Source organism: Mixophyes fleayi, chromosome 6 (assembly GCF_038048845.1).
Source record: "Mixophyes fleayi isolate aMixFle1 chromosome 6, aMixFle1.hap1, whole genome shotgun sequence".
NCBI lineage: Eukaryota > Metazoa > Chordata > Amphibia > Anura > Limnodynastidae > Mixophyes > Mixophyes fleayi.
The window spans coordinates 168597494-168616174 of NC_134407.1; the positions used below are offsets into that span (position 1 = coordinate 168597494).

At 37.3% G+C, this 18681-nt stretch overlaps 1 protein-coding gene across 1 annotated transcript; it reads right to left on the reverse strand.

Annotated features, from left to right (window-relative positions):
• Nucleotides 1–5302: 5302 nt before the first annotated feature.
• Nucleotides 5303–12447, reverse strand: LOC142095371 (keratin, type I cytoskeletal 19-like). The gene is made up of 7 exons (XM_075178323.1): nt 11914–12447; nt 11586–11668; nt 10841–10997; nt 8444–8605; nt 8240–8365; nt 7771–7991; nt 5303–5456 (listed from the first exon to the last, which is right to left on the reverse strand). Exons 1-7 carry the CDS (start codon nt 12445–12447, stop codon nt 5303–5305), a joined length of 1437 nt encoding a protein of 478 aa, XP_075034424.1.
• Nucleotides 12448–18681: the final 6234 nt, after the last annotated feature.

Genomic DNA, 18681 nt, shown 5'->3' on the forward strand with positions numbered 1-18681 from the left:
CTACAGTTTCCTTTGGAAGTGGTAGACAGACTCAGTGCTGGTGGCTGCCAATCAGAAGTGATGTCACATACTTGTGCCTAAGGATGACAGGTACAATAGTAAACTTGTTATATTATGGACCTTATTTATCATTCTCAGACGTGTACTTTGTCTAATATACTTATCTGTATCCTATTAGTCCATCCAGACCATCAGTGCCTCAGCACTCACAGGGACTTAACTATCTCCCTACTGCAAAACCTAGCGTTCACAAAATTAGAGAAATGCATCCTCATGCCAAACCTGTCGCTTATATTCCAAGGGTTCATCTTGGACACTACATCCCTATATCTGTTACCCAGAGAATACTGCAGAGTGTCAGAGTGTAGGTAAAATGCTTTCTCCACAGCTCTGAGGTTGCACTTCAAGGTTTGGCTCACATAACAGGGAAGTATCTAGTCTGTCCCCATGCCTCACATTACTACAGGAATATGCAATTTCTCCTAGGAATCCTTTTCAGATTTAAATGTCCTAGAACAGCACACATAATATTAACAGACTAGGAGATGAAATAACTCAACAGTTGGCTGACATTTGCCATTCCCATTCCTCTACTTAAGGTCCCCATTTCTCCTCACCAGGGTTTTGGACTCCTAGATCTCTTTCCTCCTCAGTAGTTTCCATTAAAGTGTTGTGGAAACTACTATCGGCCATAGCACTGGCTGCCAGAGGTGCAAAATAGTCCATTATACATTTTATGCACCCAGGGATTATCATTATGTTTATTTATGCAGATGCACAAAAGGTCCACAGTGCCGTACCTGAAATCTACAGTAGTATACAATTAATCATCCAGACGCTTGGTGGCCTCCATATTATTCTCATAGGTAGAACAAAGACATATTCCCTGAATCAGCCAGTTATTGAATTTGCTATTGTTTCAGATCCCATTAAACTGGCTTCTGCATAGTGGCATGTTTAACCTCCTATTTACAGTTCACAGACACACACAGGCATGAACTTTCCCAATTACTTATTAAATGTCGAAAGCCATATAGCGCTGCTCATCTCAACACTATAATGAGATTCATTTTATCTGCAATGTCTAATTCTGGGAGAGATACTTCTCAATTTAAAAGTTCTCTCCATGCCAGGATCCTATGGCTTTTGTACTCTAAGGACTACCAAGGCCATGGGGGAATGGTATCCCCTTACCAATTATAATGCAAGCAGCCTCTTTGTCTTCCTCACATACACTCATTAGGCACAACTAGAGACCAACTGAGAAAGACTTGAGTTCCTCAGAGGAACCACCAGGTACTGGCTATTCTACCCATTAGCTGTTACTAGGTGGTTGGTCTTCCCGAAAAACAAAAATGGAAGTTTGCTGTAATTTATTACCTGCAAACTATTCGTTCTTTGGGAGGCTGTCACTAACCACTATCTGTTGCAAGGTGGCACCCTCTTGTTCTCTATAACAAATAGATTTTGCTGGTCATAGATTCTCGAGAACTTCCATTTTGCTGATTCTCACACACGCTATTGAGATAAAACGCCACTGTCAACTTAAATAAAGTATTGTGACAGTAAAGTCTATTTTCTCAATTTGATTTGGATTTTGACAGTCTTCTGTACTTATTGGCTGTTCATTCACTACTCATGAAGGTTCACCTTTCAAGACAAAGACTGAAAGTTTATTTACCATAACATTTCAATTACAATGAAACTATCCTCTTTGTGTATAATGTTAAATCAATCTTTTCCCCAACTAGTCATTACAAATGCACAATGTTTTTTTTTATTTTCCCCCTTGATTTTTTTTTATTTTTTACAAAAACCAATGAAGGGGGTTTAATAAATATCACTTGGTATAATCTATATTTAAGATATATTTTCATTAAAGTTTTATTTCATCTCTTTGAGTAGACTTGTCATACACTAAGTGGAGTCCTCCATTCTGCCCAATAATAAGTCTAATACAAAAGTGGAAGCTGCTCAAAATAATTTATAGGCCATAACAGGTGCTTGAAAGGGTGGGGTTATCCTGCAAGGAAACTACACACAACATTTTTTCCCCCAGCACCCTGCAATAGCCAGCAACAGATCTGCCATTTCTACTGTAGATAAAAATGCAAAAGTCTTTGTTGCACACATTTGCAAATGTATGTTTAAGCCATCCGCCACGCCAAGGCGCTTTTGCTAATAGGATGGTCCTACTCTAAACAATGAAAGTCCCATATATTTGGGCCATACATAGGTGTTTTTAAATTGAGAGTCAACTTACCAAAGAGGTACCCCAGAAGCCTCCAAACAGAAATTCAGTGTCAGTACCCCCTCTCAGCTACTGACACCAACATGCCTCTCAGACAAATACAAAAGTGGAAGCTGCTCAAATCAATTTATAGGCCATAACAGGTGCTTGAAAGGGTGGGGTTATCCTGCAAGGAAACTACACACAACATTTTGTCCCCCAGCACCCTGCAATAGCCAGCAACAGATCTGCCATTTCTACTGTAGATAAAAATGCAAAAGTCTTTCAATAATAAGTCTATCAATACACAAAGATTGTATGACGTCATTGATCTTCAATGTCACTATTTCCTGAAAGGCTAAATGAACATCAATTCAGACCACAAAATTAATGATTGCACTATGAGTAGGTGATTGATTTGTTTAGTTTGTCATTTTGTACCAACAGAATTTTTTTTACATTAAAATTTTGTAAATAAACTTGTGACACATTGGGCACATAGATGTAATTTTGTAGCAAAGATTTTTTTTTAGCCTTTTCTCTGGCATTAAATACATTATTTCTCTTTCTTATCCTTTAAGTTCAATACTAAATAAAAATTTGATTTTATGGTGAATAGAGTTCATATGAAATATGAATGGTCAAATTTATAACATAGGAGTTAAATTATCTGAAGTATTTATTTTGTGTACTTTCTGACCTCACGGTGGCCAGCACAAAATGATTTAATTTGATTTTAATAGTGATCTTCCCTTACAGCAAACACCCGGCTGGCAGATGTCTTTTATCCTATTAACAGAATGAGTTTCTCATACCTAGTAAGCTAACTGTCTCAGGATATTATGAGAAACTGTTACCACTTCTGGAAATTCCCCTCTGATAACTATCTGCATTAAGGAGACAAAAGGATGTTGGTATTTAAAGGTGTTATTTTCAGCTGGCAAGGAGGTGTTCTCAGCTAGAACAGACTCCCTGGCTCCAATGCTCAGAGGTGGATATTCCTGCTGAGCTGTTGTACTTTTGACAACAAAGGAATACGTTCGTTAGCATAGGAATAGTCTCCTGTCAGAATCCCTCACAAGCTGCCCATGTATTTATATAGAAATATGAACCTTCAAAAACACTTTTCTTCATATTTTATGCTTTGTGAAATCTCTGTGCCAACTTAAATTCAGTAACAGAAGCTGCATAATGTGTGTAAATTATAAACAATTGCTGTACAGAGAAACTATAATAATAAATAATTTTCTGAAATGTGTCATAATCATACTTGCCAACTCTCCCGGAATGTCCGGGAGACTCCCGAAATTCGAGTAGGTCTACCGGACTCCCGGGAGAGTAGGGAAGTATCCCGCATAATGCAATTTTCTCCTCAAAATGCCGCGATTCGCGGTGAATCGTGACTTTTTGTACCCGCGACAAAAACAGCATTTTGTCACGGGGGCGGTGCCAACATGACGCGATTTGCCCCGCCCTCCCGCCCTCCAACCACGCCCCCCTGCCTGCGATCTCCCGGAATTAAGTTTCCAAAGGTTGGCAAGTATGGTCTTAATATCATAATAATGTCATATATCAAATGCAATTGTGTGGTAAATTACAGCCTGCTTATTTAATGGGGAATTGTGTCTCTGTGATGTGTCATAGAAAAGATAGGGCAGGTCTTTTGGAGGGTTTCTGAATAGAGTACAATTCACACCCCAGTGTGAATTTCCTTCCCATATTAGCATATACACTGCCCCTCTTAGTGAGTCAGGGGAACATGGTTAAAAACTTCCTGTATGTTATGAAAAATTGTACATTTTGGGGAGTAAATCTTAAATTCCTTGTTTCTATAACCAATTATTATACCTTTTAAGAGTGTGTGCTAGTGTATGCCATGTTAACCCTTTGAATGCTGGTGTGCGAACTGTTAACCCATTTTGCTAACAAAAAGCATAGTGTGTGTCAGCGTGTACATTTGTGTAACACAGTTTTAGGGTTCTTTTGCCCTAATACAATAGGTAGTGGCAGCTATTAGGTGTGTATGAATGTGAAAGATCTGCTTTTTGGGTGGGTTTCAGCTAAATCTGTAACGTGTGATAGGTGAGTGCTAGAAATCCAGTTTAACCCCTGATAGTAACATCCAAATCACAGACTTAGCGAGGGTGTTCTTAACAGATTTAATTACCTTGAATGTGATGTATACAGTCCACACAGTATATACACTAGAGAGGAAACTCTTGCTTATATGCATCAATAAATTTTATTAAGAGATTTGTCAGGTAACATTATCTGAAGCTTCTGACCAATCCAGGCCTTACAAACACCTAATATACAGCAATATTTCACAATGAAACAAAAGCACATACTTTGCAGTAATGACACCTTTACAATAAAGGGATATTTTGCTAAATATGGATTCAGCCTCCCAGACACATTTAATGGTGCAGTACAGAATAGCAGGACCAGCAAGCCTGATAGGGAAATATGAATATGAGTTGCTTATAGCTAATGTGAAATGCGTGGTTGGGAAAATAGTTTATTTAAGTCATTAATAATGGCAGTTTAGTTGCTTGTTATTGATTAAAGCAGTAGTACTAGGAGTGTCTAATGGCAGATCAGTGTTTGAATATTGCTTGCCATACACACAGTGACACTTCACCCCATTCACAGAGAAAACCTATCCAGTATACACTGACAATTTATCCCACTCAGAGACACTCCCTCCCCCTCATAGTGTAACACTTCACCCCCACTTACAGACACTCTCTCCCCCACATGGTGTAACACTTCACCCCACTTACAGACACTCTCTCCCCACTCAGACAAACACTATCCCTCAAGAGTCTCCATGGACATCGTTTGTCACCATCCCTCTATTAGTCAGTATCACCTGATCAGCAGGTCATAATGAAGTAAGCATTTCACTTTTGGATTTTTGATGAAGTTAAGAAATGCTTTATTTTATGATAGTTTACCTAGTACTTCTGTCTTAAAGGAATAAGAACCCAAGAAAAAAATTGCGGGGGAAACATAATTCTATTGTGTGCCTTTAAAGCGTCTGTGATAGGGTTGGCATTACTGTAACAGATACTAATCCCGTTTAGACTGAGAAACATCTTCCACTATAGTTCTTGGTTTTCCACTACCAGAATGACTCATTCCACCCATTCCTCCAGAGCCGCTGGAGCCTGATGTGCCACCTGCACTCATATCCCGGCTGTTCCTCGAATACCAAGTGCCCCGCCTGTAAAGAAACATTTTACCATGATTAGAAACTCTACAGTAAAGCTAAGTATTCAAAAACCATACATTTCCACCATGGTCTGGACATCAAGGTGAATGAGTCCTTACTACAGCCAGTTTTCCAGACTACTCCAGTCCTGTTGTCGTGCTCACTTGATAAAGACCTATGTTGTCTTGGAAAGTGCAGGTATCATCTTAACTCATATCTCTCTTTATTTTGTATCATTAGCCAACACAGATCAGCCTGCTGCTTCATGTAAAACTCAAGGTTAAATAAAATGCAGGAGTGAAAATAAATCAAGTGTCTGTATCACCATTAGTAATGTATTAATTAGAGATGCTCACTGACCCCCATAAACTGGTTTTGGTTTTGGATTTGGATCTGAATTAGCTTCGCGTTTTGGTTTTGGTTTTGGCAAAACCGCCCTCGTGTGTTTTGGTTTTGGTCTTGGATTTTTTTTAGGAAAAATCCTAAAATATGCTAAAAACATATTTTTGCTCTTTTTTTGTTCCTACATTATTATTAACCTCAATAACACTAATTTCAAGTCATTTGCAGTCAATTATGACCACCTCACAGATCACAATATTATTTACATACACTTTTGGACAAATACTGCAGCGAACCTGGCTGGATACATAGCAGTTCCTAGCACATCCAGGACACATTGGCACACAGCAGTGGCAGAAAAGAAAAAATGGGGGTCCGTCCTCCCTTCCACCCCTCGTTATGTTGGATCTTAAAAAGGCTTTCAAAACTCGCGAGATCCGACGACGTGACAGTGACGTTTTGCCTCGTTTTCGAGGGCCCGCTAAAAGGTACTCAGATCCCTTAAGTTCGGGTGTGTTTGGTTCTCGAGGAACCGAGCCTGAGCATCACTAGTATTAATATGGACACATCTAGCTTGATACCCCCCAAATTCTTTCTGTAATGCACACCATCTACTTCTTTATCTTAATGGCCAGAAATATTAAAGAAATAAAAGTATTATGTATCATGAATTTTTTATGCACATGCTGCAGGCAAAAATGAGTGATAACATGTTGAAATAAGAAACAGTCTGCCAATCCTTAATTTCTGCCCCCTATGCCAGCACCTATGTGGCATTTCTACAAATCCATGACTGTGAATGATGAAGCTCCTGGCTGAACATTTGGAAAGCTACAACTGAACCATCCAGCATATGTCTAATGCAACTGCTTAAGACCTTAAACGATTAAGAAAGCCATCCACCTGCACTTTTGTATATCAGGGAATGGGTACAGATTCATGGGAAATAGTTGTTGCATGTGCACTTGATTGAAGGGAACCCTAATTTGTTATGATTTTTCGAAGAGCAATATTCGAAGGAATGTACATAATATGGGGACAGCACGGTGGCTTAGTGGCTAGCATGTCTGCTTCACAGCACTGGGGTCATGAGTTTGGTTTCTAACCATGGCCTTATCTGTGAGGAGTTTATATGTTCTCCCCGGGTTTGCATGGGCTTCCTCCGGGTGCTCCGGTTTCTTCCCACATTATAAAAACATACTACTCGGTCTGTGTGTATGTTAGGGAATTTAGATTGTAAGCTCCAGTGGGGCAGGGACTGATGTGAGTGAGTCCTAATTACAGCGCTGCAAAATTAGTGGTGCTATATAAGTAGCTGATGATGATGAAATATATATGTTGGGGGGGGGGTGTTATTACTGAAACTGCTAGAAGCAGTAGCTTCAGCTGCATAAGTAGACTTTTTTCCATGCACGGGATAGTAAGCTAATTTATTAGTGTACAAATTTATCTAGGGACCTGTAGAATATTACTGATGTGAGCAATAGTCCAAGTCTAGACCAGTTAGTTTTCTCCTGCCATCAAATTATACTGTATGTTTCCTATGTAAGTATTTTCAATGTTTCATGTTATCTTGAAAACTGTTCGACTGGACCCTATTTACAAACCTCAAAAATACAAAATCGTAGCACAAATGTTCTTTGGTGATGTCACATGTCCACTTTTCGGCAAATGCATCCAGTTTTATTTAGAAGGGCACTTTTTTTTAGGCCAAAATAATGGCATCTGCAGAGATGCAAAAGTTTGCACCAGCCAATAAGGTAAGTTGGGCAGACCTAGGGCACCTGTCAGCTTACTCTAAGTTTGCCACCTGCAGCTCAACATGGTTTTGCCGTGAGGCAAAATTGCATTTTTGATGCCCAAAGTAGTGTCCCCTTAAAGATATTAATTTGATTGTGTTGATTGCAGAAAAAAATCTATACACTCGATAGGTTTCAATACAACAAGTTACTGCACCATAATAGATTGATATGTGAATACATACTGAATATCTTCTCCATCCATCAGTTGTCTGTATGTTGCTATTTCCTTTTCCAGATAAGTCTTCACATCCATGAGAACTTTGTACTCGAAATTCTGCCTCTCCAGGTCAGATCTCAGCTCTGCCAGTTGCACCTCCACATTGGAAATCATATCCTGCAGCTGAGAGAGTTGGGCGCAATAGCGAGCTTCTGTCTCAGCCAAAGTGTTTTCCAGAGCAACTTTCTAAGGAGACAATATGTAAGAACCAGGTGAAAACAGATTAACAATGTATTTTAACTTCATGTAGTCTTCTCAGGACACAGCATTGGCTTAACTTGACAACACCAGCATTAAAAATTATAGTATGGTAGTTATAGATACATGACATGACTTTTGCAATTTCTACATATACAGTTTTGCAAATGTAAAATAAGTTGAAGTGATGCACTTTAGAATGTGAAGTGTATGAACAATCATAAACAAGTACATACCATGCTGCTTTGGGTTTGAAGATCTATCTCCAAATTTTGAGTTGTGTGTTTGAGTTGCAGGATTTCTGTGCTGTGTGTCTGAAGCTGCTGAGTACTGCCGGACATCTGCTGGTTTAGCTCTTCACTCTACAGAGAGAGCACTAAGTCATTACTTTCCGACATAATATCATTGCCGTGACTCTCTGTGTCTTGTCAACCTCTTACCTTGTCGCCGAACCACTTCTCAGCCTCCTTTATGTTGTTTGCCATCAGAGATTCATACTGATCCCTTATTTCTGTCAGTACTTTGTTCAGGTCCACAGCAGGAGCAGCATCCACTTCCACATTAACCCTGGCACCCAGCTGAGAACGCAGGCTGTTTACCTCCTGAAAGGGCAGTGAATCAGGTAAAACATGGCAAAACCATTACTGTGTGGCACATACGGCTTTTCTCACAATAGGGGGCTGTATTTTTGGTTTTAATCCTAAAGGATAACATAACAGATACAAACATACATACATGTACCCTATATATCATTTGCACTTTCTGTACAAATAGCCCTTGGCAAGCCAGGGCCGTAACTAGGGCTGTGTGACGGGCGACCGTCCAGGGCGCAACGCTGAAGAGGGGAGCAATTTAGGAATATTTTAGGTACATTTGGTTAAAATTGAGAGCTAGGAGGGCGGCATTTGCTTTTCTCGCCTCAGGCGCTAGAATTCTAAGTTATGGCTCTGTGGCCAGCACATCTGGGGGTAAATGTATTATACCCAGGTTTTTGCAACTCGCGGGAGATCGGCGTGTTCGCAGCTTAAATTTAAAGCGGCGCTGCCTTGTAAAGGGAAACTTCCCTTTAAAAGGCAGCGCCGCTTTAAATTTAAGCTGCAAACACGCTGATCTCCCGCGAGTTGCAAAAACCGGGGTATGATACATTTACCCCTTGGTGTATCTAGTGTTTAATACCTTGCACTATACAGGTTTTCCTACTTTTTGTGATAGGTTTGGTGTTACTTTTTTCAATGCAAGGAAATAGTCACTATAAAGTCCAGGAACAAGTGCAATTTGTATTTACAATTATAGTTTATTATACATTGAAAATAAATCTGCTGTAACTTTTAACTATTGCTTAATGTATGTGTCTTGTTTGTAAATAAATCTGTATATTTCCATTCCTATTTTTCCTATGCACTAAAAGGCTAATACCAGTCAGGGAAAGTAAGATATAAGGAGGATTGCAAATGCAGAACAAGTAATAGAAGGGCCAACAATTATACAGTAATACCAGGTAGCACTTCAATAGATTATAGGAAAGTATTGCTGCCCACCAGGAAAACAACATCCTTGTCACTGTATTACAGTATTTACATTTTAAACCATCAATCCCATGAAAAAAATGTCTTTTTTACATAACTTACTGTGGCAGGCTATAAGAAAAATGATAGCATTTATTATTTATCCTTGTTTTTCTTTCTTCAGGCTGCCATTAATGATTTATGATTCTACCATGGCAGCCACAGCCCTAAGGCACATGATGTAATGAGCAGAGAGTCTTTGGAACACCCCTCTGAGCTTTGTCTGCACTGTGGCATCCTCCTTCACCCCCTCTGCCATCACATGACGTGCTGAGAGCTGTTAGCCTGTGTCTATGTGGCAGCTATTTTTGTTTGCCAAACATAGAGCTCTTGAAAAGGAGATAATAATTGTAGGGGGGTAGCTAAGAAAAAGTTATGTCAGATACATGCTTAAAACATATTTAACTGGCTATTTAAAGAAAATCTGTGGGACTGCTACTTTAATCCAATGTTGTAATACTACAAAAACACTTTTTTTTGTAACTAAAATGTTTATTATTCCTTTACCTGTGCTGTCTAAAATTTCAATTTAATTTAATGTAAATGCCTTTCACAAGCTAATTCCTTATCTCAGTCTTCCAAAGGATTTCCTTCCTTTACACAAACACACTTCAGGGAGCCCAAATGTGGTGGTAAATTAATATTCTATTGCCTCCAAATTCCCCTGTCCTTCCTTTGCTCCTTATTTGTATTTCCATATTATATGCCTCTCCCTGTTTCTCTGATTTTATGTTCTGTTGTCAACAAATTGAAGAAAGTTAAAAAAGAGAATAGAAAGGAAGTTAAAAAACCCACACAGTATGAACTCTTTCAGAGAACATAAACTCAACAGTAAACCATCCATGCGCTTAACACATTTAATCTCTTAGGTAGACTATAACAAAGGCAACATTTGTGAGAAAAGTAAACTTCAGATCCTCTAATCGCTAAATATTCTTTTTTAACTGATCATGCTGTCAGTTGTGACACTTCCCTCTGCCTAATCCATAAGAATTATATTCTATATCATAAAATAGACCTTTCTATTTAATCTATAGAAATATTTGTGCAAAAGGGTAAAATGTCATTATTTATATTTTTATAATGTTTTCCACATGTTTACTTTTTATTAACCAGTTCACTCCATATTTCAGGTCAGATCTTGTTAAACTCACATTTAGGTACATTTGCTAATAGCATATTTTGGCTATAATTCAACATTAACTTTATGAATGACTAGGATTATGGATAGAAGGTCCCAGGACACTACATGACTTTCTCTTTCCTTCTTACCTCGCCATGGTTTTTCTTTAGGTAGGTCAACTCCTCATTCAAAGTCTGTAGTTGCATTTCTAGATCTTTCTTAGCCAACAACAGGTCATCCAGGACACGACGTAGTCCATTGATATCAGCCTCTACACTCATGCGGAGAGCTGCTTCATTTTCAAACCTTACAGAATTTTCATAACAATTTCAAAATTCAAATATAACAATTTTGTTCTGCATTACAGTATATGATTGATCATAAGCTGCCCAGATCATCCTATCCCACACTAAGGCACCCTAAGAAAAATAAATCAGACTGTCTGTACTTTTATATTTTGTACCAACACAAGCCCGAGTCAAGCTCTAAAAACCAATTAGAGTTAGCATTGATTGACATGTAAATGGAATTATCCAGGAATCTATTCTCCTGTATTGTAATGTCTTAATTATGTTAATTAACAGTATGTTATACAAAATATAATTTTTTTCTTTATATGGACCAAGCAAAGCTAAAGATTTATAAAAGTTATAATAGCAAAAATTAAAGGAAAAGAGGTTTTATGCGTACAAAAGTCAAATATCTCTGGATGGAAATAATGTGTTACTGATTCTTAAAACAAAGACATAATATTTGGCAATTTTACATCAATATGCAACACGTTTATATTATTACATATTCTAAAATTAACATATTTTTAAAGTTTCCCTGTGTTTACATAATAATTTTAGTATTACAGAATATATATGAACCCAAATGTGTTTTGAAACCTACTTGGTTCTGAAATCATCAGCAGCCAGCCGAGCATTATCAATCTGAAGTAAGATGTTGGCATTGTTGGTACTTGCTTGCAAGATCTGAAAAGATGTTGGAGAAATTTGATTTGTGGTATTCTCTGATTTAAATAGAAAAAGTAAAATAAAAAGTGTATGAGGGAATCACACCAATCTGAACAATACAAATGATATAGTCATATAGTAATCTCTGTATTGGATATATCATTTTTGTTATATTACACAGTTGATTTTTCATGTTGCTACAACCTTTCAATAGGGATTTTGTATGAAACATTCAGTAAATGTAATATAATTCAAAATCATACCTTATTTTGAAGCTCCTCAATAGTCCTAAAGTAGGGATGAAAATCAGGGGATGTGTATGGGACCTGCTTGTCATACCACTCTCTAATTTTTCTTTCCAGTTGTGTATTCTCCTCTTCCAAACAGCGAACTTTGTCTAGGTAGGATGCCAGTCGGTCATTTAGAAGCTGCATGGTTTCCTTCTCATTGATGTTCAGAATGTTGTCTCCTCCACCAGCATGGGCACCACCAAGACCAAACCCAGATCCAAAGCTTCCACCACCACCACCTCCAACAGATCCAAAGCCGGAGCTAAAGCTTCCAGCACTGCCACCACCATAACCTACACCTAAGCTAACACTTCCAGCAGATGCACTCCCATGACCTCCAAATCCATAGGAACTACTTAGGCCTCTCCCTCCAAGACTACCATGAACGCTAGGTGATCTGTAGGATCCACTTGAGCGCACATGTGAAGTGCGGGAAATACCAGAACTTCCACCTCCCAATCCTCTCAAGGATCCAGATGAAGACTTATGGCTTTGCTTGACACTCATGATGACTTCAATCAAAGAATGCAGTGGACAACAAATGCTTCCTGCAACCATCCAGCTTGAGCCTTATTATATACCACTGTTCAGGGTGTTGCCCACTATGGGTTTAGATTCCCATGGGAACATGTCCTATCAAGCTTGTGCAATAGCAATGAAAGCGTTTGCCCATAAAACTCATCATTTTGGGTTCTTGATTCTTTTCTAAGGATGCTATTTTATTTCTCCCATAAAACAGGTCTATGCCACACCTTACGAAGAAATAGCATTTTATGATAAATTATAGCAGCAAAAACTGCACACGTAACATTTTTATCCTGGTACATGATGCATAGTTTAATTATAATGGGATGGTACCCTTTCATTATTTCTCTGTTTACTCTGAAGCAATGTCTTATAGTTACCACACGCTTAGATTTCATTAAGTATGAAATAGGCATTTTACATACAGTAGCAAATTCAATATATTGTGTTGCAAACAGTAGATGCAGAATTTGGGTTGAATAAGTGGTCTATAGCACAGAAAAATATAGTGCATGACAGCAGTCATTGAAAATGTGCGATCTTCATTCCAAATCAAGTGAGTGAATCAAATCAGGCCATTGTAACAATTAATTGAAACCAGATTAAACCATTTTGGTTCTTAGAGCAAACTGTAACACTAATATGCACAATTCCCATCCGTTTTGTTGCAAATATTAAGTCATTAATTCCACGAGATAAGTTAGGAAGAATTCTTAGAAGCCCATTTCCCTTTTGGCATGGCTTATATGTGAACTGGAGGAAACTGAGTCTGATGGTGGATTATCTTGGATTTAGGTAAATTGATGAAATGGAGATATACAGTAGAAAGATTTACAGTTTTTGCACTTGTTGTTCAAATTAATAAGCTGTGCCTTGTAGAAGCAGAAAGTCTAAAAGTTTTTGCAAATTTACATGGGTAATTGAATCTTGCAAAAAACACCTTTAAGTGCAGTATTTAAATCATATGGCAACAAAAAGAAAAAAATATTTGCAAATCATAATATTATATATTGGTGCAAATGAATTAAAAAGAAAAATATTCAGCAGACATCAGATTTGCTTACTTAGTCAGAAAACTGCTGTTACCTCTAATTGTAAAGCTCATTATACATATGGTGATTGTTTGCTTGTCTTTAGTGTCATACGTCACTAACGAAATTTCATTTCACCTGCAGTTCAACATTTTTCCTATATATACTAGACTTACTGTCTGTAAACCTGTTGAAAGATGTTTAATTTAGCTTCTTTTATCCAGAATAACAGATAATGAAACAATAGTTTGCACTATTTGCTACCTAGCAAATATAAATAAAATGGCACTTAAATAATATTTTACATATATGTATATAACCTTTCATGTTTGTTAAATTTGTATTTAAGTTCAAAAAGACACCCTATATATAATACTTTGCTTTATACTATATTTCTTTTCTGAGACTAACTTTATTGCAGTAATTTATTGGTTCACCAGACATTCCAATAAAATTACAAGCAACAATTTTTTATCTATAGAACCTAAATTATTTTTTATGAAAATTATGTGCTTAAAATATATTGGGATTTTTATGGGCTTTTACATTTGTTAGTACTAGCTTTTCTCATTTTATAAGCTTCTCTCTGGAATTACATTGCCGGTTATTTGAGGACTGGAGCAAGGAGCCAACAGTGTCACAGAAGGTTATAGGATCCTTTGGTTTTTATGTATCATACTGTGTTGTTCTTTAAAAACTGTTTCTTGAATTTTTTTTCTTTAAAAAAAAATATATATTTTTTTAGAAAACATAACTTATTCTAAAAATTGTAAAAAAGATTTTTGTACTTACCTTAAAATCTATTTCTCTAAACACATTTGGGGAACACTGCTGGCCATGGGGTATAGAGGGCGCTGTGGAGTAAAAGGCACTCGCAAACTTCTCTAGCCTGCTCCCTACCCTCTATGCCCCCTCTGGCTGGATATTTCAGTTTATTTAACTAACTAAGCCACAAGAGAGGGTGAAACACAACCAACAGAACATTCAACACAACTGTTAGAATCAAAAAGGGTGGGAGCGCAGTGTCCCCCAACTGTGTTTAGAGAAATAGATTTTAAGGTAAGTACAAAAATCTTTTCTCTAGCACTTACAGTTGGGAGGACACTGGTGACCATGAGGACGTTCTAAAGCTGCCCCTATGGGTGGGAATACTCAGATTGAGCGGCACGTAATCAATATGTATATGTCATGTCATCTTAATTGTTTTATAACCTGTAAGCATTGTATTTTTTGTATAATAAATTGAAAATTTAATAAGTGCTCTAAACAAAATCACTGCCTGTTTAAAAGTGCTGAGTAGAATTGATATAATGTAAGCAGCGAGTACCTCTTAAAGGATGTGTCACTCACTGCTGCCTACCACTGGAGGAAGGGGTACATTATACAAATGGCCTAGGCGAGCAATCTCTGGCATGGCTTCATGGTTAATGTCCCAGTGAGAGATGTTCCGCTGAAGGGAACATCAAGGACCCTTTAAAAATGTTGGTATGGGCCCCACACAACTATAGTTACACCCCTCTCCAGAGCTCTCCTTTATCCCCTCTTTCTGTCTCCTTCTTAATCAATCAGGCATCAGAGTACTGCCATGGTGCTTTCATTTCTTTCTTCCGCGCCCTCCTTCTTGGGCCCAGTCGTTTGCGGATCCTCCCTCCCCCTTTCCCGCCCTCTCTAGCTGTGTATTGAGCTTACTGAGTTGCTGTGTTTACTGTACTGTGCTGTCTCCCATTGTATTGTAATTTTGTTTGTCTCTGTACGGCGCTGCGGACACCTTGTGGCGCCTTATAAATAAATATTAATAATAATAATAATAATAATAAATACTGCCTCATGGGAATATAGTGCAAAACAGGTTAACGGCATGACCAACTAATCTTGGATTATCTCACTATACAAACCATTTAAAAAGCATAAATTTAATTTACAAAAAAAAGGTTTCATTTTGATGGTAATATCTGATGGTCAGATGATGGAAGTTTGTTCCATACAGAGGTAAGTTACAAGTGTGTCTCTATGCAATGAAAGTCAAAAGAAGAGAGGGTGAGGTTGGCACTTTGAGGGCTGTATTGTATTTTGTTAATGGTGTTCTGTGCAGAGCACAATAATAGGAAGAGCACAGATGCTTTTTTTAATGCATCTTCTTATGTAATGTTGTTGAACTGAATGCAGAGTGCTAATGAGAGAAATAGCTGGGGGCAGATGGGAAAGAGAGCAAATGTATGTATGTGTATGTATAAATGTATTAAACTTTCAGAGGTTGACACTTATGCTAATCCTTGCTGGGCATTTTTTCAACATTAAGTCGCCAACTTTATTCATTGACTGACAGAAAATCTGATAGGGCAGAAATTTGTTGAAAGAACTTCCACAAATTTTGACCTAGAGAGAAAAATAAAGAAAGCATCATGCAAAATTTGCTTTTTGGGCCAAAACTTTCTGTCTGCTGCTTTTGTGAATAAAGGTTTATGTCAATAGATTTATTTGTTATATATAGTCATAAGGGTCTCACTTTCAAACTTTAACAACTCAACTAAAGCACTAATTTTCTCCCCAATGGACAAGTATCCTGCTGCTAGCACTGTTCTAACACTCATGTAAGCTGTAGGTGGATTCATGTAGCTTGTCAGCTCTTACTTGGTTTCACTGAGACTCATGTTGAATAGAAACTGGTTTTATGGACAAAAAATATCTATATTAAGTACACAGAATGATCATTTGCATGAAAAAGATACATGATTTATTGATGAAAAGCAAACATGACTTTAGCACAAATATACTGCAGACTATCACATGTAATAATGGTATGCTACATCAGATATAATATAATTTGTTACCTTTCAGTGATACTATAGAGGATGGTATTTGAAGGGACAAGCTATGATACAAATAGGAGCCAGTTTCACGCAGGTTTGTGCTATTTAAGTTAATGCCTGTAAAGACAATTATATTTGTTTATTTAATAGCAACAATGTTTCATAGCCCACAGCAACCAATCAGATAATTTTTTTAGCATTCAAATGTAGTGAGGTTAATGAAAGCTAATATGTGGTTGGCTGCTGCACGGTATATACTTCTAATTGTGCTATTCTAGAATAAACCCCATGGATTTCATAAAGCACATTATTACAAAGGGTCCTCTAACCTCTGTCTGTTTATATTACCCAGTATTGTTTGACTACTGTTTTCCCAATTGTAAAGCGCTACAGAACTTGTTGTCGCTATATAAATAAATGTTGATGATGATTACAAAAGAGACCATTTCACTTCAGATTTGCAAATCTGGACTATAAAGATCTTACTTGTACATTAGAAAATCATTTTGGTCTTTGTATCAGGTCAGAAAGTATTGGGAAACAGAAACTTGGCGTGAAAAGGTTGTGTCTGTCCATAAAAAAGAAATTAAATTATGAAATTTTTTGCAGTTGCTGAGTAGCCAGTGTGAGCATAGGTCATGTTTCCTCATAGCATACAAGCATTTTATAAGAAGAATTCAGTGTGGATGACTAAGGCAAACCAATGACCTAAGGATAGGAAGAAATGTTGTAGCATGTGTTGCTTTGCAGTTTTGCTTCGGTAGGGTCGCTGTGCCTTTAGCATGTTCTGTGCTGTACCTGGCTTTTGATATGATGAACTTTCACTGTGTGATGAAATCCTGCAAAAGTAAGATAGATGGAGAATCGGACATAATGCTTCATGGGGAAAATAAAGTGTCATACAAATGTAGTACACTTGTTTGAAACAAAAAGTGTCTCCCAGCTACTTCAGAGCTACCGATGATGTACCTAACTGTGCTATGCTAATCCCACCCACTCCATTATATTACAATGGAAGTATGCTGAGATTAGAGGTGACCCTTGCAATCAGCACACAAAGTCTGTATTGTGAATCAGACATTAATGTCCATAAGACAAGTAATGTATCAGCAGAAAAAGGAACTCCATAGGTGAGGTCCGTGGGTGACAATACAGAACGTGTATGACACCATCAGCATGGGAAATAGTTATTTGGGCTTTTATAATGGTAATCCCTTGTCAATTTTCTTAAGCAAAAGACACATCCAGAACACAACAGCTGGCATGGTACCTTGTGTCCTCAGATCCTCAGATTAACAAGGACAGTTCTGTTTTTCATGCAGTTTTAGAAGGTATAGGTTCTTGCAATAATTGTACTGTTTTTAGCACCTGGTAAAAGCATGTTTTCATTTATGGGTTGAACAAATGTTAGGTTACATGGATGATGTCCTGTATGTCATGTAAAAACAGGACATAGAGGATGTCATTCATGTAACCTAACATGTGTTTCAAAACTATGGGAGTCCTGCTAAAGGAGCACACCAAATCCAAATATATATGATTAATGGTTCTATTTAATCTGGTTCTTTATCTGGAGAAAAGTCCTCCAGATAAAGTATTGCTGCTGGTAGCTTTCACTAGGGCTCTGTGGCAAAGGCTTCCCCATGTCTAAGTCTATTTAACAAGGACAGTACCAGAATGGTGATAACAGCACTGGCACACCATAAAAGATGCTTTATTAGTTAATTTTTCTATTTTTTTTACACTTTTACATATGTTTTCTTATTTTTACGAAACTGGAAGGCCAAATTGTCATAGCCTTTTCTACATAGTCACCTGTGGAGCAGTTTTTATAAATTTCCCTTCGTGTCGCTGCTTCACCATGACCTGGCTGTAGAATTTTCAATTATTTAGACATACTGCATATCGGAAAATTTTCACTTACCAACTTTGCTTTCTGAGTTGTGATGGGTAGTGCTGATAACAAAAAAACAAATTTAAGATTTTGCACAATCGTCCAAGATTCAGGTAGACATAATTATTCTGGTCTAAGATCTGTGAGTGCCCTGGATTCATTTATATTAATATTAATATATATATATATATATATATATATATATATATATATATATATATATATATATATATATATATATATATATCTCAATTTGCATGCCTTGCAAAAATTATTTTTAGGGAAATGTACAAAAATAGACAGATGTAACTCCTAGAACAAATATGTTTCTCATATGTCCTGAGACAATTAAACAGGGAAATACAAAAGAAAATAATAAATTCCAGAATTCAATCCCAAGGCAAACATTGTTTGCCCCGCTAAATAAATACTAAAATGACTGATCCATTGCAGTGTAAATATCTGTTTAACAGTAATTTAT